This window comes from Miniopterus schreibersii, assembly GCF_964146895.1.
Source record: "Miniopterus schreibersii genome assembly, chromosome: 20".
Taxonomy (NCBI): domain Eukaryota; kingdom Metazoa; phylum Chordata; class Mammalia; order Chiroptera; family Miniopteridae; genus Miniopterus; species Miniopterus schreibersii.
Genome location: NC_138122.1, coordinates 16,631,649 through 16,658,328, shown reverse-complemented (window position 1 = coordinate 16,658,328; position 26,680 = coordinate 16,631,649). Strand labels below are relative to the sequence as shown.

General features: G+C 41.3%; 2 protein-coding genes across 4 annotated transcripts in view; one reads left to right on the top strand and one right to left on the bottom strand.

The window, feature by feature from the left end:
* Positions 1–1,082, bottom strand: part of RHBDD3 (rhomboid domain containing 3) — a 5,858-nt gene extending 4,776 nt beyond the window's left edge. The window contains exons 1-2 of one of the 2 annotated variants that reach the window (XM_081123554.1): positions 954–1,082; positions 294–437 (exon numbers count right to left, since the gene is read on the bottom strand). The gene's annotated coding sequence lies outside the window, so the exon portion shown is untranslated. Of the gene's footprint in view, positions 1–293; positions 438–602; positions 876–953 lie in introns of those variants that run through there. The other variant, XM_081123553.1, reaches the window with a different exon arrangement.
* Positions 1,056–26,680, top strand: EWSR1 (EWS RNA binding protein 1). 2 transcript variants are annotated; one of them, XM_081123552.1, is made up of 17 exons: positions 1,056–1,212; positions 4,898–4,934; positions 5,066–5,117; positions 6,380–6,503; positions 11,149–11,335; positions 13,535–13,702; positions 15,352–15,563; positions 16,528–16,708; positions 19,487–19,521; positions 20,049–20,081; positions 20,364–20,482; positions 23,317–23,446; positions 24,052–24,174; positions 24,845–25,007; positions 25,444–25,541; positions 25,864–26,116; positions 26,277–26,680. In XM_081123552.1, the coding sequence occupies exons 1-17, from the start codon at positions 1,200–1,202 to the stop codon at positions 26,314–26,316; spliced, it is 1,968 nt and encodes a 655-aa protein (XP_080979678.1). In that variant the 5' UTR covers positions 1,056–1,199; the 3' UTR covers positions 26,317–26,680. The 2 variants fall into 2 exon arrangements, with proteins under 2 accessions (XP_080979678.1, XP_080979677.1); XM_081123551.1 differs by having other exon boundaries at positions 19,484–19,521.

Here is a 26,680-nt window from a genome sequence, read left to right as displayed (position 1 = left end):
TAGCGGGTGCTTTGTATGTGTTCACTGGAAGAAAGGCAGTGGTTTGGCACCACACCCGGCTGAGAGGGGTGGGTGAGACTGGGCTGAAGGCTGAGTCCAGGGAGACCCAGAGGGGCTCCCTTTGCCAGGAGCCAGGCACCCTCCTGCATCCTCACAACCCCTCCCACCCTCACCGGGGACCTTAGCAAGGGCAGAGGACGTCCCCCAGGACAAGCAGAACTGGGACTCGAACCCTCAGGGCCGCAATCTCTTCATCTATAAAATGGGGCTGTGCACCATCAGGCCCGGCCTACCTTATTGGGAAGCCGGAGAGCGGAATGGGAAGGCAAGGACCAGGAAGATTCTTCCAGGCGACAGGGAGAGTGGAGGTATGGGTCGCACTCAGCTTTGTGACTTTAGGAAAAGTGCCCAAAGTCCTTGGGCCTCAGTTTCCCCTTCTGTAAAAACAACGGTATTAGATGAGGGATGATTAAGGAGCTTTCTCGACCTCGACCGTTACTGGGAGGGCTCTCGGAGCCGGGCGCTACGTTCGGGGGGCCTCCCATCCAACCCACCGGCCTCGGCCCCGACCCCCGCCCCGGCCACGTGGCCGGGGTACTCACTGCGGAGCGCAGCACGCCCCCAGCCCCGCGAAAGCCGCGCAGGGCCCCGGCTGAGAGTTGGGACTCCCGATTCCCGCGAGGCCCGGGCACCCTAAGCACATTCTGCTTGCACCCGGACGCGTGACCCCGGTCGACCCGCCCGCGTGCCACCCCCACCCTCTCCGCCCGCGAATTAGTCAGCAGTTGTTCTAGGCCGAGGTCCCTTCCCCCCAGCCCTCCCGCCGGCCTCCGTTTCCCTTCAAGGCACACTCTTTAGAGACGGTCCCTAGAGCCAGCGGACGTGACCACTTCGAACAATTTAGCCTCGTGCGTAGAATCACTCCGCCTTGATACCAAGACCAGCTCACCCACCGCTCTTATTTCTTTGGTGCTACTTTAGCCCGCGCGTCGCCGCCGGCGCTCTTTAGAGAGGATTAGGGCAAGAGTTGCGGGCGGGAGGAAGAGGAAACTATGGTTCGTCCCTTCTCCCCCCACCCCCGTGGCCTGGCCCGATGGTAGCACCCGAGGTTGCGGGTTTCGCGCCTGCGCAGTGCGGCGCCTAAGGGGGGAAAGGGAGAGGGAGACGGACGTTGAGAGAACGAGAAGGAAGGAGAGAAAATGGCGTCCACGGGTGAGTGTGGGGAAAACGCGGTCGCACCGTCGACGGTCAGGACGCCCAAATCGGGGGCTGCTCGTCCTTGGGGGTGGTCGGGACGACTGAGTGGAGTTTTTGAGAAGGGTGTGAGGTACCCGCCACACTCCAACAAGCTCGAGGGCCCGCTTTTTCCTCCCCTCCCCCACTTGGCAGGCCGGTTCTGGAACCTTCCAGCGCCCCCGCCGCGCGGGGGGCTCGCGGCGGCGGGGGCGCGCGGGGCCTCGGCTGGCCTCCATTGTGTGGCTGCTGGCCGGCCCCGCGCTCGGGGCCTCCCGCCACGTGGGCGGGGCCTGCGGCCTCGGGAGCCCCGCGTGGTGGGGGGGTTCAGTCAGGCCGAGGGCCCGGCACCCCGAAACTGCAGGGGGGCCGACGGCGGCTCGTGAAGCCTCGAGCTTGCTGTCTCTCACTCTCAGCCCATTTTCAGGGAGGCGGCCCAAACCCGAGAGTGGTTTTGCTTCACCTAGAAGCCCGGGGGGAAAACAAATAAACAAAAAAAGGCAAGCGGATTTGTGAGCCGAGGGGCGCCGACCTATGAGCGAGAGCCCCGTCAGCCCTAGGCCGAACTTCTGCCCTACTGCGCTTTATACGGGTTGAGCGCCCCCTTTGAAAGCCCCCCGCCCCAATCAGCTGTTCCCTCTGGCTTCTTCGTTTTTATCTTTAATCCCACCTCCTTCGTGCCCCAAAAAGCAATTAAGTAGCTGCCCATGGCAATATTTCAGCCAACGCCGAGGGAGATCCGTTGTATAAGACCCGCCCGAATCGCGGGCTCCACCGAAAGAAATTTCTGGCTTCTTTGACCTAGGAGAAACAAAAGGCCCTAGTCGGCGTTTGAATTATGCTTGAGCAGGCGTCTCACACATTTATTTGCCTAAATTAAGCTGAGAGGCTTGTTAATTTTCGGCTTCATACAGGAGAGGGAAGGAGGCGAGTAGTGGAAAGCAAGCTCCGGGATAGGAGCCGAATGTGGTGTCTAAGGTGGTCCCCGATGCGAGGGGTGTTTCTAAGAATGTAGCCTAAACGTGACCTGCAGTTTGCAGCCAGTTCCTGCACTAACCTGAGGTTGTTGGTGGGGGGTATTCTTAGGCGGCCTAACCCCAGGCTTTGAAGGCAGTGGGGGAAGACAAGAGAAAGACGGGGAAACGCTCTAGTTTTTCAGAGTTGTAATTTCAAAGAGCCCAGAATCCAGCATCTTAATGGCAGTTTAAGAACTCTGCCCAGCTGGCTGTTGGTGCCAGGGTACAGGATGCCCCTAGAAAAGATTGTGTGGCTAGATATGCCAGTTTTTTGGTGTACTTCGTTCAGTCTCTGTTACTGCTACCCACCATGTACTATATTAGAATTTCAATTGCTGTTTATGTGTGGACCCGGTTGGGGGACTGTGGGGTGGGGGTGGGGGGTTCACATAACTTACCTGGACTTTGACTTCCTTTCCTTTAAATAAAGGAGTTAGGTTAGGCCTTTTAAGAGCTTTTTGAGCCCTTCTGACCTTTAAGCAAAGCATTTTGGTTCCCACAAAATTGCCCCATACTGATTTTCACTCATTATGTAGTCTGAAGCTCTAAATCTCTACAGTTTGGATAGTGACCACAATAAAGTATTTAAAAGCCACTGCCTTGAGTAATGTTAGATGTTTTTTCTCCTCATTTATATCATATATTAGAAAAGTATCTAAAGTTCAGTATATGTCCATTTTAACAAAGAACTACAATGCAGACTCCTAATTAACTACCAGTCAGACCAAGAAATAGAACATTGCACACACTCTAAAGGCCCACTCGGATCACACAACCCCCTCTCTCCTCTACACGTCCATTTTTAGTGAAATACTCAGCTGCTTATTTGGGGGTTAAAAACAAAACATAACTGATTGCTAAATAATCTCACCAGTGTGTGACTAGCACTTTTGAGGCCATCTAGTGTTTGTGTGCTGTAGGTAGATAACGTGAAACAAATTTGCTACCTTCCTTGGACTGCTAATGTGGAGCTAAAGCTCTGGTTTCACACTAATCTGAGAGCATTGGTTGTTACATATCAGCTTTGCCAATTTCATGTTTTATATAACCGTTCTTGTATAAAAGTCCCCTTGCAAACATTGAACTTAGATGTCAGCGATTTAGTATCATTTCTTACAGAAACCTCAGCAAAATGTAGGTTGATTCAATTTGTTGATGCTTCGTTGGTGTATTTATTTTGTGAATACCACATGGGAGGGTGATTTGCATTTACTTTTTATTTGCTACATCAAGAGCACACTTGTAGTGCTATTGAAAATAAATGCCTTAACGGTTAACCTTCAGATGTCTTAAGGTTCTCTTGAGCAAATCAGTTCATAGCCCTAAGGCAATTGATTTGATAATGTTGATGATTCTCGGTTCTGAGTTGAGTTTGTACCGAGGAAAGAAAGTAGTCAAAGTGTAGAGATAGAAAGATGAGCCAACTTAAAACAAATGGATTCATCAAAATGCTCTCAGGCCAGGTGGACTGAGGCAGGCTTTAGGTGGAGTAGGGGTAGAAACCCCTCTATGTAGAGCTGTAATGTCAAACTGTTTGCTTTCAGATGAGAGGCTATTTTCTGAATGGAGTAGAAAGGATCCTTTTGTTTGGCCCTAATGGCAGTACTGTCTTCTAACATAGAATAAGATATGTATTTCTTGTGGAAAGCAAAGAATTGGGCAGAATTTTTATAAATAACTATTTTAGGCCCAGCTGGAGTGGAGTGAGTGTCTCAGTTGGTTGAGCGTCGTCCTGTGCAGGGAAAGGTTTTCTCCTTTTTTTCACTACTTGTAGACACCTTTACTGGGCCAGAATTTTTAGTCCCGTTTTGTAAATTTTATATGAAAAGAAAAATTACAGGAAATTTTACCTAGAAAAAAAAGAGAGGCAGAGAAATTGTTTTTTAAAAAGTCGAAATCATTTTGAGTTTTAAAAGATGATTTTACCTAAAACCAAATTCTTCCCCAAAAGAGTAAATGCTTTCTCTGCCAATTATCAGGATTCTGCCTTCACTCTGCTTTGTTGGGATTTATAGTGTTCTAGCTTTTGAGTTATTGTACAGATGTAGCCCTGGTATAATCAGTCAGCAAACCCTTTAAAACCTTGGATTGAGGTGACTGTTCTGTTTTCTGCCGTTCCATTTCGCAGTCCTACTAGGGAATTAAGGTTGGTGAAGTGAGGAATTTGATAAAGTGAAGGAGCAATAGAGAAACTAGTCTTTGAGGAGATGTAGCTACTAATGTAATTAGTCTGGTGTTGAGCATTGTAATGTCACTTTCATCCATTTTATATGAAGATAGAACTTCTGATCCTATTGGATTGTCTTGTTCTCTGTTAGTCTTAGGATGACGATTATGTATTTGAAGTGACAGCCTGTGGTTAAGGGGGGGTTGTGGTCATGGGAACATGCAAAGCATCTCTGCCAAATCAGCTGATCTTGACCTCATTAGTTGACACTGTATTCAAACTTTATGAGTTGAACTGGCTTAGACTTATTTTTTGGGTTGGTGTTAAGAAACAAGAGGTACTCATTTGGACTTCTGCTAGCCTGTAGGTCCTCTCTAAGCAGTTTAAAGAATTCATCTTTCTGCCAGCTGGATTCCTTCCCCCCTTTTTCCCTTCTTGTCTTTGCTGACTTCACACTATTTTCTCTCCTTGTTTCCTCTAGATTACAGTACCTACAGCCAAGCTGCAGCCCAGCAGGGGTAAGTCAGTCTTGTACAATAGTATGTTGTGTTTGATTGATTAATGATACAGAGCCTGCTATAAATGTGGAGGATTTAATAATGGAATCAAATGTTCTATAACCAGTTTTTGCATTTAATTTCTCTTACAGCTATAGTGCTTACACCGCCCAGCCCACTCAAGGATATGCACAGACCACCCAGGTAATCTTTAAGATAAAAATATGTAGCTGCATCCCCAAGTAAAATGTTTCTATCAGCCATTAAAACAATAGCCAGCACAGATCTTTTTCAAAAATTAATAAGAAAGTGTAATGTGCTTGTAATCCTAAAATAACTAGATATTTTAAACTTTCACAGTGGGAATGCCATTATATATGAAACCATCCCCAAACCAGGAGTGCTAGCTTTCCATACCTTTCTAGTATCATTTCTCAAGTTAGGTACCTTGCTCCATGGTTGGTCCTTTTATGTAGTTTATTATGCTTAAATTTATTTAACTTAATCATATACAAGTTCTGTAGAGGAAGGCAATATGACATTTCGCAAATGAAAAAATTGCAGTGCATAGATATTAAGGCATTTTCCAGTGGTCACACAGTAAGTGGAGGGGTCGGCTCTTATGGCTACCTAGCTATGGAACTTCTGAGCTCTTCAGTACATGAGTCTGTGTTTAAAAAGCTTAGCCAGCAGATTCTAGAAATTAGCTTCCTAGTGTTCTCTAGATCACCTCAAATTCTGAAATTATCTGTGGCATAAAAATGAGTACTAATAACTCTGCCATAGAAGCATTCTAGAACAAGCAGAATGTGATGTCTCTGGCAGATATTACATAACTGGTCATTCAGATCTAGAATGTGATCATGGTATCTGAAAGAATACCTCATTCCTTGCCAGGTTTTCTGTATTATTGATGTCCAAGTTCAAAAGACAGTGCTGTTGATGTGCTAACCTTAAGGAGACATGCAGTGTTCTAGTTCATTTTCTTGGAAGTGAAATCTTTGTCCTACTGAAAATCTGGTTTTCAAAATTGTCTGCAGATTTTAGCTCCATTTTCATTTCCTTTTCCCTCTGTTCATTTTGTCTTCCTAACATTTGTTTCCAGTTGCTAAAACTGCTACACTTAGTGCTGGCAATTATACACCTATTCCCTTATTGCTTATCCCTTGAGAGTGTCCTGTATAGTTAACTGCAATTTTGCCTAATTATCTCAGGAACTTTTTTGTGGTTAAACTTAACGAAAATATGAGTGAATCAGATAAGGGAAAACAGGTACCATACTGTGATCACTTGTCTTTTTTTAAAAAAAAATCTTTTTATTTGAAAGCAGTATTTTCAACTTTGGTTCTCCAATTTAGAAACTTAGAAGTAAGTCGGGTGTGGGGTGGTGGTGTTCCCCCCCCCCCCCCCCCCCAAAATACAACATTTATATATCTGAAGTTTTTGCATTTGTTTTCTTTGAGCAGGCATATGGGCAACAAAGTTATGGAACCTATGGACAGCCCACTGATGTAAGCTATACCCAGGCTCAGACCACTGCTACCTATGGGCAGACAGCCTATGCAACTTCTTATGGACAGCCTCCCACAGGTAAAGCCTGCCTTGGAGATATTTTTGGGTCACATCAACTAGAGTGTTTGCTAAGAAGCTTGTTACTTGTGCTCTTTGGTGTATATTCTGGTCCATATCTTGGCATCTGGGGATCCTTTATTCTTAGGAGGAGCTATTTTTCCCCCTTTTCCCATATATTCTCCTTGAGAGATCACTAATAGAATGTGGGTGGAATAAATTCCAAGGGAAAAAAGAACTTTTCCTTTTAACTGTTTTATACAGTGTATTGAATAATCTCACAACAAAATGGAGAATATATAAAAGCTTGTGCTAATGCTAATACTGGGTAAGAATGAGCCTTCTTAAACTGAGCTGCTAAAAAATCAAACTGACTTTCATAGCTGTTTACTTCATCTGATAGTGTACCCTCTACTTTTTGTTTTGTGCTTTCCACAGTAGAAGGGACCAGTACAGGTTTGACTATCCTGCTCATTCTTGCATGGGAAATGCTTTCCATCTTGTTTAACCCTGTAATGTTAACCCTTTAGGTGTTTTCATTCGTTTAACCCTCAAACTTTCTAACATCACACACAACAAGGTGCTAATGGAAAACTGCTTCAGGTGCCATTCACAGATCCATGTCTTTTTCTTTATGTGATTTGGGGAGAGGTTCTGCTTTTGTTTTATTTTACATTTTTCTGTGTCAAGCCTTAATAATAGTTTGCCTTCCCAAAGGTATTTCAGATGACTATTCCCCAGCTGATTTCCCCATATTCCCTGAAAGATAGATGCATGATTAGATTTATTTAGAGGTGAAGACTGCCACCCTGCATGTTAATTATGTCTGTCTGTCTGTCCAGACACATTTTATTTTCTACTTAAGTGTTAATGAATCATTTTAATTCATAGTATGTCATATATATAACAGCATTCCAGGGAGCTAAAAACTATTCTAAGAATTAGAATAAACTATATCCTAATACTGGAGTTGAGAGTGGAGTATGAAAATTTTACAGTAATTTTTATGTTTAGCACTGTGTAAATGTTTTAGGATTCCCTACCTTCTTCCCACCCACTCACATCTTTATTATTACTACTGCTACTATTATTAAAGGATATTTAATGCAGAAGTCTTACAGATGTAAAAACTTTCTTTCAAACTGTGTTCAGTTCCGTACATTATATATAGCCTATCAGTCTTTAGTAGAGGGGAACCTATGTGTAATTTACCTTATTGACAGTGTGCTGGATTTTATGGGAAGTACTTGCTAATCTTATCTAATACGTATCTTGAATAGATTGGATAATGTTTAAACTTTCTGTTAGTTACAGTTACAACTTTAGGAAAAGTTAGAACTAACACTATGCAGTTGGATTTTTGGCTGAGAATTTTGAAATTGAGAGATGAACTTCATGTATTAAACTGTTACTTTTTTATTGATATATAATTGACATACAGTTTCAAGTGTACAACATAAGAATTTTATATTTGTATATACCGTATTGTGAAATGATCACCACAGTAAATCTAGTTACATCCATCAACACATGGTTATAATTTTTTTTTCTTGTGATGAGAACTTTTAAGGTCTGTGCTCTTAGCAACTTTTAAATATATATGCATTGTTCTATGCCATTTTATATAAGGGACTTGAGCATCCTCAGATCACAGGGTATCCGAAACCAATCCCCCACGGACATTGAGGGACAGCTATATACAGTACAGTATTATTAATCACCACGGTATACATCACCATAATTTATTTATCTTATAATGAAGTTTTTACCACTTTCAGCCATTTTAAAAACAAGTATCATTTAAAAATAAATAATACTGGTTAGATCTAGCCTTTGGAGTCCCTAGATCATTTTAGGGATAAAATCATTTCTAGGAAATGCAATGGTCTTGTAGGCTCATGTATTTACATTGTCATTGATTTAAAAAGTCTTATTAGAGTCTGTGGGCACAAAATGTATAAGACATTCTAATACAGAAACCAGTAGCTTCGATGAGCAAGAGATTGTACTTTATAATAATAAGGAATTTTATATAGACTTTATAGTTTATGGAGGAACCATCATACCTCCCTTAATCCTCTCATGAACCTTTGGTGTGTAGGAACCAAATTTAAATCTGATGAGCAAACTGAAGCTGAACCAAACTAAGTAGGACCCTTATAGGTAGTAAGTGGGTTCAAGCACACTTACTATTTTCCTTAACCTTGTACTGCTTCACATGTAAAAGTCATTGGATAATTACTGGAAGGAATATATAAAGAGATATTTTTCTCTTCTAGAATTTTTAAAAATTATTTCATGAAAAAGGGCTATATAAATCTCAATTCATTAATTGGAATAGAAATCTTTTAACTTTTACTATTCAGGCTGACAAAAATTTTGGTTGATTTGTGTACTGTTTTTAGTACCTTTTTCCTTAAAGTTGTCAGCACATAGATATGTTGTCTTTTGCTGTTGGTCTTTTTTTTGTTATTAAATTATTTTGCTCTATTCATTTTTGCTCATTTTGCTTGGCTGCTTGTGTTGGTACTACAGATTAATTTAAAAATTATTAATTAACCTGGTGTCTCTTACTGTAATCTTAGCACTACAAGGCTCTGTTGCTGCGTAGTTTTATGACATGAGTTATTTCCCTGATCAGTTTCTTTTGTTATTTTTGTTTTTAATTGCTCTTCTTGTAAATGTTATAGATGGCCTGTCGTGTAGGGAGAAAAAAATCTGTGTAGGAGTAATAGTGTAGGTGGTATTAGATTCCAGTTAAATGTAAATAAATGAGTGCTTTATATGATTGACAAGAGGACTCTGCACAGAACTTTTTTTTTTTTTTTTTAACTTTAAAATGCACCTTCCCCAACCCCATACATAGTCTCATATTTGCTCACTCTCAACTTTGATGTGGAGCCCTCTTTTTTATTTGGTCAGGATCTTTTTCTTTTTTTTTAATCACCTGAGGATATTTTTTCCATTGCTTTTCAGGGAGAGTGGGGGGACGGCATCGATATGAGACACATCAATTGGTTGCCTCCCACATACCCCCTCACCGGGTCCAGGGATCGAGCCTGCAACCGAGGTACATGCCCTTGGCTGGAATCAAACCCAGGACCCTTCAGTCCGCAGGCCGATGCTCTAGTCACTGAGCCAAACCAGCTAGGGCATGCACAGAACTTTTAATAAACATTCAACTGAACAACACGCCAACTCAAAAAACTTCCATTGTATGAGGTTTCCTGTATTGTTTTGAGAACGAAATTACTATCTTTGTGTATAGTTAATTTCAGAATTTCCCAGAACTGTTTGGGATGTAGAATAAAGTTATTGTACCCTGTGAAACTTAAGGTCCTAAATCTTAACTAAAATCAGCAGTCTTGATTCAGGATTTGTTTTTAGCACTGATCAAACTTTTTTAGTGAGATTTGGATTTTCCTTTCATGGGTGTAAATGCTGACAGCTAGACCTAACTTTTTATTGTATGGCTTGCTTGTGCTTACTGACCAGGAGGAGGGAGGAGAGCCCAGCACCAGAAAAGGTTGTAACACCTCTCACAGGAAAGGGAATCAAGTTAGGAGTTGCACATTGGGGGCAGGTGTCAGGCTTCAAGCCCAAGTTCCAGGTGAAAGGTCACATGGATCCTGCCTGGTTCCACAAAGGGAGGAACAAGACAGAGAACCTGTCTTGGTTTGTGAGAGCAGGTCTTGTGACACTTGGTTAGGGAAATAGGGGGCTCTAGGGTCTAACTCCAGTATTGATGAGCAAGAAAAATACCTTTTTGCTTGTGCTAGGTAAATAAGAGAGGAATGGAGGTTTGGGTCATTTGATGACCAGCCTAGAATCTCATGGTTTTATCATCTGAAAAACATTTACTTTTTAAAGGTTGAGGGAGGGGTTAAGTTTAATTTTTAAGTAATTTCCCACAAAAAAAGTTAAATATAGGATTACCTTTGTTATACTTAAGCAAATATAATTTTTAGTATATCTTTATAACTCTTGTGCCATTTCACATCTTAACATGATAAGCTTTTTTTTTAGTTGTTTGTTACCTGAAACAAAATTAGCAGTTCTTAGAAATATTCAATCATTAACATCTTCCACTAAAAATCAAACATTCGCTGGAATTTCCAGTTTCCTTAAGTTAAACATGAACTGTTAATGATGCAGTGCTTGGGACTGAAAGCAAGTAATTTCAAATTGTAGGTTTTAATACTAGTACCTGGATCCTTATTTGTAGCTATTTTAAGATGCTACGTCATTGCCTTTTACTTCCCTTCCTAGGACATTTTATTCCTGCTTGAGAGGTTTTTGGGGTAGCTGAGAAACTTGTTAAGAGGCCTGTTAGCAAAACCAGTGTAGAATTAGCAAAAGCAGTCTTGGGGAAGAGGAGGGCAGAGGGGAACCCTGTTTTCTATACCAACACTTTTATCGTGCAATGTCTTCTCCTTTTTGTTAGGTGAGATTTTAGAGCAAAATGAGAGTGCTTTACTGAAGACTGTACTTTCAGAGAATTTATGTTTTAAATATTAGTTTGTTGCTACTCCTACTGAAGGGGAAATACTTAATGAGGTTAAATATTGTAATGAATGAAAGTAGATGGTTTACAAATTGTTCTGATAATGATGTGTAGGCAGATCTCTGAGGAGCCAGAAATCTGACGTTATTCTCTTTTTTCCAGGTTATACTACTCCAACTGCCCCCCAGGCATACAGTCAGCCTGTCCAGGGGTATGGCACTGGTGCTTATGATACCACCACTGCTACGGTCACTACCACCCAGGCATCCTATGCAGCTCAATCTGCGTATGGCACTCAGCCTGCTTACCCAGCTTATGGGCAACAGCCGGCAGCCACTGCACCTGCAAGGTAAAGCCACATTCACCTTCTCCTAACTCTACAGTGCATCAGCCTCGGGTTTTCAGGAGAGAGGACAACTACGCACACTTAGAGAATCCATGGCTTAGTTTCTTTTTAATAGTTGCTCTCATATATGCTTAGGTGTTTTTTTCCCTTGTTTGTTTGTTTTTATTTACTGATTTTTTTAAAAAGAGAGAAACATCAATTTATTGGTCTACTTATTTATGCATTCATTGGTTGCTTTCTGTATGTGCCCTGACCAGGGATCAAACCTACAACCTGGCATATCAGGATGATGCTCTGACCAACTGTGCTACCCAGCCAGGGTGCTCTTAGGTGTTGACTGTGTCCTTACGGTTGTTAAAATGATGCGCTAGAACACACCACATGTTACTCTCCATCTAGTAGAGAAGTGGTACTATCCAGGGGCCAAAATAAGGATTGTTGATGTAGTTTCAGAAGAGACCTTCTAGGGTAGGAGGCGGCTATTGTATTAACTTTTCTAAACCCAGGAAAAAATCAAGTGTGTGGTTTCCTTCGCAACAGAACGACTGATAGAATTGCATTTTTGATGCTTTCTTACCTTTGATTTTATTGGCCCCATAAATGGATAACAGCTTTCTCTTTGGGAAAAACATGGTAGTTCAAAATTGAAGGTGGGCTGGGAATGTGACAGTTAAGAAACTGTCGTGTGATCCAGTGTTCAGTAAAGGATATGCCCACATCTGGAAGTCAGCTTAAGGAGTTGACATGATTTTTCTCTGTATTATGTAGTGGCTTGGTAACCTAAATATCACAGGCGAGTATAAATTCTTAACTGGGTATCTTGCTGTGAGGTTAATATTCAGGCAGAGTTCATACTCCATGACTGGTTAGCAGGTAAACAATATTAATTATTACTTAATCGAAGATTTTAGGTTTTTGCTTTAGGCAGTGCACTTAGGTGGTTTCTGCATACAATCTTGAAGGAACATTGAATTCTGATTTGAAAGATTTTTTAGGGAATAAACAAGAAATCAACTTGTAACCTAGACTTTTTGTCTGCTGTAGAGGTAAGAAATTAGTTTTGGCAAACACTCATGAAATTACTTGTAAAATGCACTGTGAGTAGTCAGGGCTACTTGGTAGTTTAAATATGCTAGACAGCCTGTGCAGTAGTTAAGTAAACTGATTCCTATAGGGCCCTGTTTCAGTTGACCTATGCGTATTAGAGTGTTATCAAATGTTTGAAGTCCCATTTGATGCTCCATTGCAACAGGATACCCGAGCCTTAGCTGGAGGGTTTTATATATATTAATTGGTCTTTTTATGAATGATCCGTTTTGGTTCCTTTTTCTTAATTTTCATTCTTTACCATTTTAAAACAACTGTCTGTCTTGTGATCAATGACAACTATTCCCTTTTTCACTGGAAAGAAGAGGGGGAGTTTGTGACCCATTTTAGCTCTTTGGAGAAACCAGTACTTCCCCATCCTCTCTGGTCTGCCTATCGATTCTTGGGGCTTTGCTTAAAATAGCTCAAGCTCACTTTGCTACAGCCCTATTGCAAAATGTTAGGGCAAAGAGGTAATAGAAACCACTGTGGTTTTTTCCTTGGGATTGGAATTGGTTTTCCTCACTTACCAAGGCTGTTTCCCAGTTCATCTGAGCAGGAGGGCCGGAGGGGTGTTTGTCCTACTATGGTATTTCCATAGAGAGGTTTTGAGGCAAGTTATGGCAGTCCAAGTTCAATGTTTTTTCAAGTCTGTTCTTAATAAGTGAGAAACATAAATCTACAGGTAGTCCAGATCTATAAATGCAATGGACTTATATAAATATTACTCTGACCTAAAACTTGCATCGTTGTTACAAGTTTCTTGTTTGTCTTCATTAGACCTTTTTAAGAAATAGCATTTTCTTTCCTGACAAACTACCTCCTCTCTCAGATCAGTTAAATTGGCAACACAAAATCTTATAATTACCTTTTATAGCTGTTTATATGGAACTAAAGGAGCATGTAGTTTTATGGATGCGATTAATTCATCCCCTTCCTTAGTGTTCTCTTCCAGCAAATATAGTTGGGCCAACACTGGGTTTGATGTAGTTTGCTTTACAATTGAACTTATTTCCAAACTCTCTCCTAACATTGCATGTTGCTCTTAAATTTAGAGCTCTTACCCAAGAGTTTTGTGGTTAAGGATGAAAATTCTCACTTTTTTATTTCTTTTAGACCACAGGATGGTAACAAACCCGCTGAGACTAGTCAGCCTCAGTCCAGCACAGGAGGTTACAACCAGCCCAGCCTGGGATATGGACAGAGTAACTACAGTTATCCCCAGGTACCTGGGAGCTACCCCATGCAGCCAGTCACGGCACCACCATCTTATCCTCCTACCAGGTCAGTTTCTTCTTCTCGTGTTGGGTGAGCTTGAAGAATAACAACAGTTTTTTTCAGGCCATGGACTAGCTTGCTTCTGCTTCCTCGGGTGATATATGTTATCTTGACTCTCAGTGATAAGCCTGACCACATATTGTTAACCTTAAAACCTTAGTCCTGGCTTCCTATAGCAGTGCTTGGCAGTCAGTAACTCTTCTAAGTACAAACTATTTTTACTGCTCTAGATTCTTTTAAGTTTGCTCTCTATTAATTCAGATGGCTGAGAAACAGAAGTATTTGAAAGCAGATAAAGTGCAGGGCATTATTTTTAAAAAAACTTCACCTTTTAGCATTTGATATTTAACACAGAGGTCCATTCATGCACTAGTCTTTTAATGGTTGAGCTGAGGCCTTTTATTTTGATTACGGGTTTATTGTGCATTCTTTGTCTTATGTTAACCACGCCAGCATCTACAATGTCCAGGTTTAGTTTCTTTAAAGTGTAGGAAGAACTGCAAGTTGTTTCTCTCACAATTTGAAACAAATTTTCAAACGAATTTCCTGAATTGTGGGCTAAAGTGTTAACTTAGTTTTGCTAGAAGAAACAGCTCTCCTTTTTTACACTCATTTCATTGGTTTACACATTACAGTGCGGCAGGCATAAACATGTTTAGGAGCAAATACAGTTGACGGGGTAAGTGTCCCTACAGCTTGGATAACAGTGGGCAGGACTTCCACAGATCCCACCTGTACCTGTTATGCTGAGAGCAGTTAATCTAGGGAGTTGAATAGGTACACTTGGTGAAGAGAGGCTCTGAAATCCATATAGCTGTGGTGAAGGATATGGTGATAAAGGTTTAGTTTAATTGTACTTTAAAAAATGCTTTTGTTTTGTTTTTCGTTATCACGGTTCATCAGGAGTTTAATACCAGTTCTTTAAAGCTTTATTTCTGTTTAAGAATGTATCTTTGGTTAGATTCCCTTTCATATCAAAAAGATGAGTATCAATCTAACATTCATATTTCATACAGTGCCTTGATTCTGAAGTTTCTTTATCCATTTTTATGAATGCCTAGATTTCCTAGATGATTGGCATGTCTGAAAGCTTGAAAATACATATATATACATATATATACACACACATATATAGAGCAAAGCAATTTGAAACTTAGATAAATCTTCAAGAGAAAATTGCTGTTTTTATGTGTACATACACACACCAACCATCCTGGTACCTTCAGAAAAATCACTCTCATCATTCAAGACAGACTTAGAATGAATGCTGCGCTTGACTCTGCTTCCTTTTTCTCGGTGCCTTTTTCACTAGGGCACCCTTTGCTGAGTGTATATTCTTCCATTAATACTCCCAAATTTGCCTTAAATTTAGTTGAGAATAAATTATTTTAATGGGTTAGAGGGTCAAAGGGGAGGCTCTCTGAGGGTTGCACGTTGTACAGATGGGTTTTTAAAAAATTATCTCCTCCCTCTTGTTTAAAGTTTTATTCTGAATATAAAAATAGTTGCTTATTTTAAATTTAAACTGTTGGTATGTAGAAAGTAACTGCATTTTTAAGGGTTTCTATGGTGCAAGCTATGAATGTCTTTTGTGTTTAGGGGGCTTGAAGAAATAAGCCTCTCCTTCCTAAAAAGCTTTTTTTTTTTTCTTTCAGCTATTCCTCTACACAGCCGACTAGTTATGATCAGAGCAGTTACTCTCAGCAGAACACCTATGGGCAGCCGAGCAGCTATGGACAGCAGAGTAGCTATGGTCAACAAAGCAGCTATGGGCAGCAGCCTCCCACTAGTTACCCCCCCCAAACTGGATCCTACAGCCAGGCTCCAAGTCAATATAGCCAACAGAGCAGCAGCTACGGGCAGCAGAGTGAGTTGCTAAGAGAGAAAAACAAGAGTGATTGTGTTTGGAGTTTTTGAACATGGGGAGATGTTTTTTATCATCATTTACTTTTGGACTCCAGGATGCATCTTTAGGCATAACATCCTGGCTGATAGTTAGGATATCCCAATAAAGACTTCAGTGCTTTTCTTCAATTTAATTGTTATTAGTATACCTTACCAAAAAAAATAAAAAGAGAGGTAAGAGATTTCATAACTGACTAGAAAAAATGGTTTGCACTCATCCCTGCCCTTTTTGGGGAAGTTATGCCATCATTCCTTATGGCCTGTCCACCCCAACTCAATGACAGCGAGCAGGTAGTTATTGAAGACTACTGCAATTTTGATAGTCAAGTAAATGCTATCTGTGTTTTGATTTTGTCTTGTTTATATCCATAAAGAAAAAAGATCTTCTCCCACAGTAGTTTTATTCATGTGGAGAAGTAATCAAAAACTCAAACTGTCCTTACACTTTAATCTCTACATGGATTATTATTGTTGTTTGGTTGGGGTTTTTGGTTTTTTTTAATTCCATTCATGGGCATGTCTTGTTATGACTATGAAATGAATGGTGCTGCTTGATGAAGCCCAACCCTTAGCAACGTGCTAAAACCCTAAGAGACCTGGCTCTATTTTTGTTTATTGAGTGTAGTTTTTAAAAGCAGCTTTTGGAGACATCTTAGAATCCAGAACCCTACAAACTTTTGGCCAGGGGGCTTTTGGTTGTTTGGAAGTGGCTTATTCTAGGCTGACTGTATAAGGTTACTTCAGCCTTGATGAACCAGCAGTTTTTGTTGAACTTAAAAGAGCCTATGATTAGGGGTGCGTTATCAAGTGTAAAGAGGCCTTGGTTAGTGCCTTGCAGTTGAGAATTCTCTCATTCCAGGAGAGAGTACAACAGGCAGTGGTTGTAAATGCTGGTCCATGGCTTACAGATGTGACTCTTTCCTCAGGTTCATTCCGACAGGACCACCCCAGTAGCATGGGTGTTTATGGGCAGGAGTCTGGAGGATTTTCCGGACCAGGAGAGAACCGGAGCATGAGTGGCCCTGATAACCGGGGCAGGGGAAGAGGGGGATTTGATCGTGGAGGCATGAGCAGAGGTGGGCGGGGAGGAGGACGCGGTGGAATGGGGTAAGAGCAAACCTTTTCTCCTTTTACCTAATTTTGTTTCATCCATAGGATTTTCAGTGGAAAGAAGGGACTGAAAGACATAAGAAATTTATTTCTACATTTCCATGGACAATCTGTTGAGCACAAGTCATCTTCTAAAACATGGAAATGTCATCTTATGGCATATATTAAGTGGCAGTTTGCTTTTTTTCCCTGCCAGTCTACTTGGTTGGGTTGGGGAGAACAAAGAATGGTTTTGAAATTAGAGCTTTCAGTTCCCTTCATGGTTTCCAGAGGTCAAAAGCCTCTATGGGTAATAGACTTGGGATGGAACACACACAACCCTTCTAACAATTTAGGTTTTTAACTAATTGTCTCTGAATGGTTGTCTTGAAATACCTGGTGTATATATACTGCAGAAAAGGAATGCAGCTGTTTTCCACAATGTTTGTCCCCAACTTCCTGTTTGTACTCGGAACTGTTGAACATAATGCTGAAGATCTTGGTCCCATAACCCTTGAACTACAGCCTGAGGTGCACCTGGTACACAGAAAAATCCAGTAGCTTTTTGCAGAGTAATGTATATAATTAATTATAGGATTACTCCTTATTGGAGATTTTGAGAAGTCTAAATCGGTTTGACCATTTTGATTGATGGCACAATCTGGTTTAGAAAACTTTGTTTAGATCAATAACATAACCCTGCTACCTGTGCCTGCCCTTCCCCTCCCTTCTCCCATCCCCTCTTTCCTTTCTGGTATCTGTACTTGATGAAGGTGAGGTATAATGTTGGTGGTTAACATAATCCAGAAGGCTTAGTTGTGTGTGTGTTCTGTCCCGATATAAATTAGTAAAAAAGTTATGCAGAATGTTACATTAAGTATAAATTGGATTTGATGCCACTATTGGTTCAAGTAAAAATTGAATAGGATTTCTTTTTCACAGAAGTGGGCTTCAAAATTAGAGTGTTTTTTCAAAATTTATCTAATTTTTGTATTAAATCTGTTTACTGTTGAAAGATACTGATTGAAAATACTGTTTTGCGTATTCTGCATAACTTAAAAATCTTTGGTGAAATCTTTATTGGAAGAAACAATCATTTTACAACATGCAAAGTTTTCTGAATAATTTGGTATAAAGTAAAATCAATCTTCTGATTTGGAGAATGTCGTTCCATTATAAAGGTTTCACTTCTTTATGGATGTTTTAAAATAGACATAGACACTTGAAATTACTATCATCACGTCTCCAATCACCCAGAAGTCTTAGTATATTTCAATCGCAAAAACAATTTCAAATTTATTCATTTTAATATTTCAGAAATAATAATTCTAATTTTGCTAGACATTGCTAGTAGAGGGGTCCACTCTTTCTGGATGAGAAGTCTGTCCTGGAGCCATAGAAAAAATCATGGCTTTCCCCGTAGGTTTTTCAACAGACTGTGAAGCAGTCAGTTGGATCCTTTGGGGACAGGATAGTTGCATTCCCCCCTCCCCTCTTTTTTATTGTGGTGTGGTGATGGTTTTCAGTGTCTTCTGCAGGTAAGGCACTCAATGTTGTTAACGTGCCCTTTTTCATTGCCTCAGTATTTTGATATTTTCATTGGCTGTTAAACGTGGAAACTTTTTAACATGCTTTGTCGCATTTATATGCTACAGGTTACAAAGTGAGAGCCTTGTATACACTTCAATACTTAAAAAGTACCCGTACTCAGTACTCAGCCGGCAGCATAATGAAAAGTGGGACTAGACACGGTGTCCATATGGAGAGGAAAAATATACATAGAATATTTTTAACAAAATGTTTTCATTGTATAAATGGAATCCTTCTGTAACTTTGGTAACTGCATACTTGTTGTTTGGTAATAAACCAGAGGAGGTATAATACTACTCTAGAATTGTGTAACATTAAAGTGTAAACTTTTGTGTTTAAAGAGGGAGAACATTTTATGGTGTGTAATTTAAAGAGGAGACAAAGCTGCATGCAACAGCTTGAAATTGTATATCGAGGTATTAAAGGTGCAATACTGGTTAGAAAAAGCTCAGGGCCTACCACTGAGGAGCTGCCTTTATTTAATTTAAAGAAGAAGAAAAAAAAAGGCCCAATTTATATTTCCTTCCCCTTTAAAGTATGTAAGGCAGTAACTTATACTGCCATTGTTATTCTCAACTGATATGTCTGTAAAGTTGCACCCCCAGTCCATTTAGCCTTGGAATTGGTTGTAAATCTTCTTTTCACAGCTATTGTAAATTCATTAGTGCCCTGAAATGTATGGCTTTATGCTGAAGATTGGCTGGATGCGTCCTCTGGTGTGTGTTGTAGTCATTTAATGTAGTTGTCTCCTGCTCTATTATACTGTTACTTGTTAGGAAGCCTGGGGCTCACTTGGCTCTCCCTTGGGAGAGGTTGAGGGTGCACCTTTACGAACATGAAAAGGTCCATCGCAGCAGTGCCCAGCTCGCTGTTCTCTCTACACCAAGCTCTCTCTGTTTCTCAGCTGGTGGGGTGGGTGTTTGGGATCTATTTTTCCCTCTCATTTGCCAAGTATTGCACTATTAATACCAGCCCCCGAAATGAAAGGAACCAGCCACACTGGTGTGCAATCAGACAAGCAAGGTTGTATGTAAAGGAAATTTGAGCGAGCTGCCCTGAAGAAAGGCATAGTGACAAGATGAGAGAGATGCGTTGTTTGGAGATGTTTAGCCAGTGCCCTTCTTCCCCACGAGCCCCCCCAAGGCTCAGAGCGGTACTGGCTTTTAAAGGGAAAGGCCTTCATTTCTTCGTTTATCCCCCCAGCAGCGCTGGAGAGCGAGGTGGCTTCAATAAGCCTGGTGGTAAGTTTTTGAGTATTACCATGGATAGTGTTTAAAAAAAATACAGTCAGTTTTTAGAAAACTATAATTTTTTATTAGTTTCATAAGCGGTTTAAAAATGATCTATACAAAAGAGACTAATGGGTACTGCCGGCATTGTCTTAGGGGTAATAAGGTTAACCTATGGTTACAAAACGAAGGGTAACTTGAAGTATTGATCAACTGCTTCTGTAATATGGGGGAGAATACATTTTTTAAATTTGGTTTATTTGGAGGAAAATTTTTGACTTATATTTAACAATTCGGCACATAAGCATTGAGAGTGTATTTGGTTAATGGTTTAAAAGCAAACCAGCAAAAAAACAAACCCTAGCAAACCTTTCACAAATGTTAAAGGGGCACTGCTCCATTTTAGCAGTGCGGGTCATTTTGAATTTAATGAAGCCCCATCAAATGGTGGTGTAGTAGATAGTTATGTGTGTTTGTAAGGTTTGTAGCTTGCAAGACGTGCACTAATAATATTTTATATGATCTTTCCTGGTTGGCAGGACCCATGGACGAAGGACCGGATCTTGATCTAGGTAATTTTGAATTCTTGTCTTTTACATTGTGTTTTGCACATGAATAGCACACAAGTAAGTGTGTGTTAGAGTTCAGCAGCCTGATAGATTAATGTGATATTCTTGCTGTCAAGGGCAGTTTTTAAACAAAGTAAACCAGAAATTCCATGGTTTTTTGTTAGTATGATTGGTAGTTCTCTTAGTTTTGTGATGAATAGTAGTAGGCAGTAGGGACCAATTGGTTAATAAGCCCCGCTATACATACATGACAGTAACTCCCTTATGCCTTCTTTTTTCTGGAAGGCCCACCTGTTGATCCAGATGAAGACTCTGACAACAGTGCAATTTATGTGCAAGGGTTAAATGACAATGTTACTCTAGATGATCTGGCAGACTTCTTTAAGCAGTGTGGAGTTGTTAAGGTAAGTAAAAGCATAACCATGCAATCTGGCAGGTTCTCCAACCACAGAGCATTTTAAAGAGACTGAATTGCTGTTAAAAGTAGTTTCAGAAATTGGCTGACTTTTTTTTCTGGATGTATTATGGTTTACACAACATGTCAAAAAGAAAGTTTTATACATTTTACATATATACATATTTATTTTTAGAGGGAGGGAGAAACATCAATGTGAGAGTGCAACATCAAACGGCTACCTCCTCCACACCCCCCACAGGGGATTGAGCCCTCAACCTGGGCATGTTTCCTGACTGGGAATCAAACCTGCAACCCCTTGGTGCACGGGATGACACCCAACCAACTGAGCCACATCGGCCAGGGCAAAAGCCATTTTTTAAAAATAAATGTTAAACATGGTTTAAGCATATTGATAACTCAGTATATTCTGAGAATATACCAGGAACAACCAGAAAAGAATCCTTGGAGTTTACATATAGCAGGGAACGTAGTTAAAAAGGAATATAGTATGTTAGATGATGAGTGTTATAGAGGAAAATAATATAGCAAGAAGGGCAGAGATTTCTTTTAAAAAGAATGGAGCCATCCATAAAGCTCAGAGTGGAAGTGAAGAAGGCATTTCAGAATAATGGAAGGAATAGCAAGGCAGGGCTTTGCCTGGCAAACTCAAGGAAGAATGCATGACTAGAAAGTTTTGGTCCAAGCTACTGGAATAGTGCTGGGTTGTTAGATGGGGAAGACTAAAGAATGGATTTTGAGATAGGAAGGTAGGGTCCCTAGGTCAGAAGCTCAAAAGTTTGGGAATCCTGTATTTCATTTATAAATATATCCCAAGTTATTGATAGCTTACGTTCTCTTAAAAACAGTTGGGTTGATCCTAGGTTTTTAGTATGTGAGCCATGCTGCAGTGAGCATTCTTATATACATCTCCTGCTGCACAGTGCACTAGTTTCTCTAGTGTGTATATAGTTCTTTGCCATTCACGGTTAAGTTCTAAAAGTTGCTATGAATACTGAGTTAATGAACACATATCTCACTTAAGTTATAATCAAATCCTAAAAACAATTCATCCCAGTAGAGTCTCTATTTTACAAAGAGAAAAGGAGATTGAGCATCGTTGATTGCCTTAGTTGGTATTCAGATTTACCCAGCTGGGCTCAGTTGGAGCTTCTTGCACTGCCTGCCTATCCCCTGTAGTCTCCATCTTCTGGTCATCTGTAGAGAGAACAAGAATGAGAAGATAGAATATTGTCTTGTGTGACTTCAGCTGAGTGAGCATGTGTATCAGGCAACTTAAAATTTTTGCCACTCTGTGCATCTCTGTAAATAACCACAGAAGTGCCAGTAGTATTGATTTTGGAGTTTATAAATTCTAATTTTTGCGAGTAGGCAGGTTTGTAGATACTAAACCCACGAATGATGATCAGCTATACCCAGGCATAAAATTGCTTAAGGTATCTTGTCATGTTGAACTTCACAAGATGATGGTATGGCCAACCACCTAGACTCCCGACAGTATTACTGATACATTCTCCACATCCCACCACTACTAGAAATCCTGTCTTTCAACTTTTGCTGACATGGTAAAAGAAAATGGAAATGTGGTTTTTCAATTTGCTTTTTCCCTGATTTCTAATTATATCTGCACACCGTCTTCTATGAAATGCATATCTTATACTCATTTTTCATTGGGTTGTCATTTGTTGATTTATATTATAGTTCTTTATATTGTTTGAATGCTGAATAGAAAGTTCCACCCATACCTGGATCTATTTCTTAGCTGTCTTACATACTTTTGGTTAATTTGTATGATCCTGTGTCAGTAGCACAGTTAATTACTATGTCTTCATGCTAAATCTTGATATCTAGTAAGGCAAATTCTTCTGTTTTGCTGTTTACTCCTATATACATTTTGGAATCAGTTTATGAAGGTCCTTAAAAACCCCAGATGGGTGTTTACTGAATCTGTAAGACAGTTTGAGAATTGACATTTTTATAATACTGAATGGTCTTTTTTTCTCATGAACATTGTCTCCATTTATTTATATTTTTATAAAGAAGTTTTTGAAATGTATATCCCATCATTCATACCACTCTCAGTCTTTATATGTCCCTTATTAAAACATAGGTGTCAAGTTACATATATGTAAGTACCACCCCCTTTTTTTAAAGCCCGGTACTCAGACTCTGACACATCATTAGGTATATAAACAAGTGCATAGATTAGACTCGGGTCATGTTCACATTTGATGCAATACACACATGAAGCCATATTCTTGAACGACGAGGGTCCTGAATTCAAGCCAACTGCATCTGGTGTTCAGCTGAAAAACTAGTGATCTGTTCTAGCTCTGGAGGGAAAACTAGCTGCGTTGCACTTAATTAAGAATACTTTTAGCGCACTCACAGCCCTGTATACTGTACTTAATGATTTGAAGGTTATTTTTAACTTTGTGTGAGTCATGTCTTATGTGGTGGTATCAATGCCAGACCACCTCCCAAGAGGTGGCTGCTCTCACTAGGTGGCTATAGTGTGGGGGTAGAAAATGTTGGGATGGATGCTAGGGAAGGAATGGGGCCCATACTATTTGCTTACACACTTTGGGATTTTTGAGTCTCTAAGGGAAAATAATCGTTTAAGCATATAGTTGTTGTAGCAATGTAGGAAATAAGTCACCCATAATTCCACTACTCAGATAAATTAACATCTTACCGATTGTGTGTCTGTGAAAAATTGTTGCTTTTAACAGCTTGAAGGACTTCTCTGAATTTCATGTGGTCTTTTTTCCAAAAAGCCTAGTATATTCTGATCACAGCCTATCTATGCTATTTTATGCCTAGATGAACAAGAGAACTGGACAACCCATGATCCATATCTACTTGGACAAGGAAACAGGAAAGCCCAAAGGCGATGCTACAGTGTCCTACGAAGACCCGCCGACTGCCAAGGCTGCCGTGGACTGGTTTGATGGTAGGTGCTCTAGCATCAAGGGTGTGCTCACTGGCATTCTTAGCTGCCTGTTGCAGGGCACATGGAAGGCCTAGTAGCAGATGTTGCATGTGTCAGCTTACAGGTAAAGAGGGTTTGCTAACATATTTAACTCTGACTGTTAAGACATTCTATGAAGTGGTTCTCTAAACACAGATATCAGAAGGTACAGAAAGCCCCACAAACATTTTAGCTACTATACATTTGAATTTATATATGGCCTTGATATTGATCCTGGAAGGAATTTCACTTCAGACAAAACCAACTTGAAACTGTCAGACTCCTCTTTCGGCCACTTCATGTTCTTCTGTCCCTGCTTTTCACTCTGCACTAGATAAGGGTGCAGTGTATACTCCATTTCCCCCCAGCTTACTTTCCTCCTTAGGGTAGAAAGGTTTTTAAGTATGTTTTAAAGGCTTTTTGTGGCCCTTCCAGTAAGCTCTTAGAGAAGATTGTGGGCAGGGGCACACTGGTGCAGCAGGGATGGGTGGTGTAGGTGAAAAGGGGTGGTATAGCCTTGCCTAGTCCCCCAAGGAAGGAAGAGTTGGAGGTTGGAAGTAATTTGATGTTCTGTTATCTTGTTCCAGGAAAAGATTTTCAAGGGAGCAAACTTAAAGTTTCCCTTGCTCGGAAGAAGCCTCCAATGAACAGCATGCGTGGGGGGATGCCACCCCGAGAGGGCAGGGGGATGCCGCCGCCGCTCCGTGGAGGTATTCAAAGTTTAGTACCTTTGTTATTTAGAAATACTAAAAAGGCGTGTAGAATCAAATTAGACTACTGAATGCTGACAGTAAAAATAGATGGGAGTGCCCTTGCCGGTGTAGCTCAGTTGGAGTGTCTGTCGTCCTGTACACTGAAAAGTCGAGGGTTTGATCCCTTTTTGGGGCATGTGTGGGAGGCAACCCATCAATGTATCTCTCTCTCACTCGCTTATTTCCTTTCTTAAAAAAAAGTTTATGGGAGTGAAAGGAAGCAGAGAGCATGGCTTGGTTGGTCAGAGGCTGGACTCCCCCTTGAACACTACCTGGCCTGCCTGAGTGTCAACCTTGGGGCTGTTGCCATTTGTGCTGCTTTGGTCTCATCTCTATGAAAACTTGCCTGCCCTCCTACAACTGTTGAGAGTTAACTGAAATACTGTACAGTCGACCCTTGAACAACGCAGGGGTTATACTGACTGCACTGTCATGGATTCCCAACCACACAGTTCATATCCGTGTTGTTCATGGGGCAGCTGTATACATGCAAAGTGCAGTTAGGTCCTTGGGCTTGTGGAAAAGTGTGGGGCAATGACAGCTGTCGTCTCCTTGAATTCTCTTAGTGATGCATTTCCCTGTACCAAATCTGGTGCTATAAAGAAGTGATTGCTCTTTCTTATTGCAGGTCCTGGGGGCCCAGGAGGTCCTGGGGGCCCCATGGGTCGCATGGGAGGCCGTGGAGGAGACAGAGGAGGCTTTCCCCCAAGAGGGCCCCGGGGTTCCCGAGGGAACCCCTCCGGAGGAGGAAACGTCCAACACCGAGCTGGAGACTGGCAGTGCCCCAATCCGTATGTACTTCTCTTGGCAAATGGTAGTGAAGTCACTCTACCTACACCTTGCCCCACTCCCATTCTGAAGAGGAGGAATGGGTTCTGTGTCTAAAGGAGCATGATCATTCTCACTGACCTGTTGAGGGAGGGTGGCTAATCGGTCATTTACCAGCTGCTTCAGAACCTTCTAAAGAAGGTCAGTTCCACTGGACTCTAGGGTCCACATGTATGTGGATGTACAGACATTTTGCTGGACCCAACGCTGGTCCTATGGGTGCAGTGCTGCCTGAGGTTATAGATCTAAAGCCATTTTCTGTGGTCACATCCTCTTACTGGTGTTTGACCCAGGACCCATTGTTTGTGGTAGTGGAGTGCAGTGTGTGCCTGCTTACATGTCACCTTTGCTCGTTCAACTTCCTTAGTTCAATTAATTGGTGATTTCTGTTGATAATAGGGGGTGTGGAAACCAGAACTTCGCCTGGAGAACAGAATGCAACCAGTGTAAGGCCCCGAAGCCTGAAGGCTTCCTCCCGCCACCCTTTCCACCCCCGGGTAGGTACAGGTTTGGGGAGCATCCCCTCAGCTTCTTGGTACTAAACCTTTTATTAACTTGGTGGGCTTGGTAAACTACAGCTTCCCACTGCTAAGAACCAGGTCAGTGGTTTCAGTAAGTGCACCCCTGGGGCCCTTTAAGTTCATCACTTCTAAATGGTGACCAACCCAGATGTTCAGATCAAATAAAGGATCTACTTTGTTTCTGCTCTGGGAGGAGAGCAGATCCCAGGCACCCTCTGAGGCGTGTTCACAGAACTTTGCATCCACCCATTCTGTCTTGCAGCTGATCTGTTCTCTCCTGTACTTTCCCTTACCTTAGGCGGTGACCGTGGAAGAGGTGGACCTGGTGGCATGCGAGGAGGAAGAGGCGGCCTCATGGACCGTGGTGGTCCTGGTGGAATGTTCAGAGGTGGCCGTGGCGGAGACAGAGGTGGCTTCCGGGGCGGCCGGGGCATGGACCGAGGCGGTTTTGGTGGAGGACGGCGAGGTGGCCCTGGGGGTCCTCCTGGACCTTTGATGGAACAGATGGGAGGAAGAAGAGGTGGACGTGGAGGACCTGGAAAGATGGATAAGTATGTGATGGTGAAAACTGGCTGTGGGCTACTGGGCCGAGGTGCAGCCTGGCTCTGAGCAGGCGGGAAGCTTCCCCCAGGACTCAGGTCTGTGGAAGGGCTTCCTTTCCTTCCCCATTTTAACCCATCATGCACACACACCCCTTTTTTTTCTTTGCAGAGGCGAACACCGTCAAGAACGCAGAGACCGGCCCTACTAGATGCAGAGACCCCACAGAGCTGCGTTGGCTACCAGATTTATTTTTTAAACCAGAAAATGTTTTAAATTTATAATTCCATATTTATAATGTTGGCCACAACATTATGATTATTCCTTGTCTGTACTTAGTATTTTTCACCATTTGTGAAGAAACATTAAAACAAGTTCAATGGTAGTGTGCCGAGTTTTTCTTTTCCTTTTAAAGATGGCTGTTTAACTAGACTAAACGGGAACCCCTTGTGAGCATGCTCAGTATCATTGTGGAGAACCAAGAGGGCCTCGAACTAACTGTAACAATGTTCATGGTTGTGATTTCTTTTTTTTTTTTTTTTTTAAATAAAATTCCAAATGTTTATAAACAGTCA

Excerpts from the sequence above, each read along its gene's own strand:
- EWSR1 (XM_081123551.1), top strand. Across the intron at positions 4,935-5,065 it reads CAAGCTGCAGCCCAGCAGGG|CTATAGTGCTTACACCGCCC; the intron begins GTAAGTCAGTCT and ends TTTCTCTTACAG. Across the intron at positions 20,082-20,363 it reads AGGACCGGATCTTGATCTAG|GCCCACCTGTTGATCCAGAT; the intron begins GTAATTTTGAAT and ends TTTTTCTGGAAG.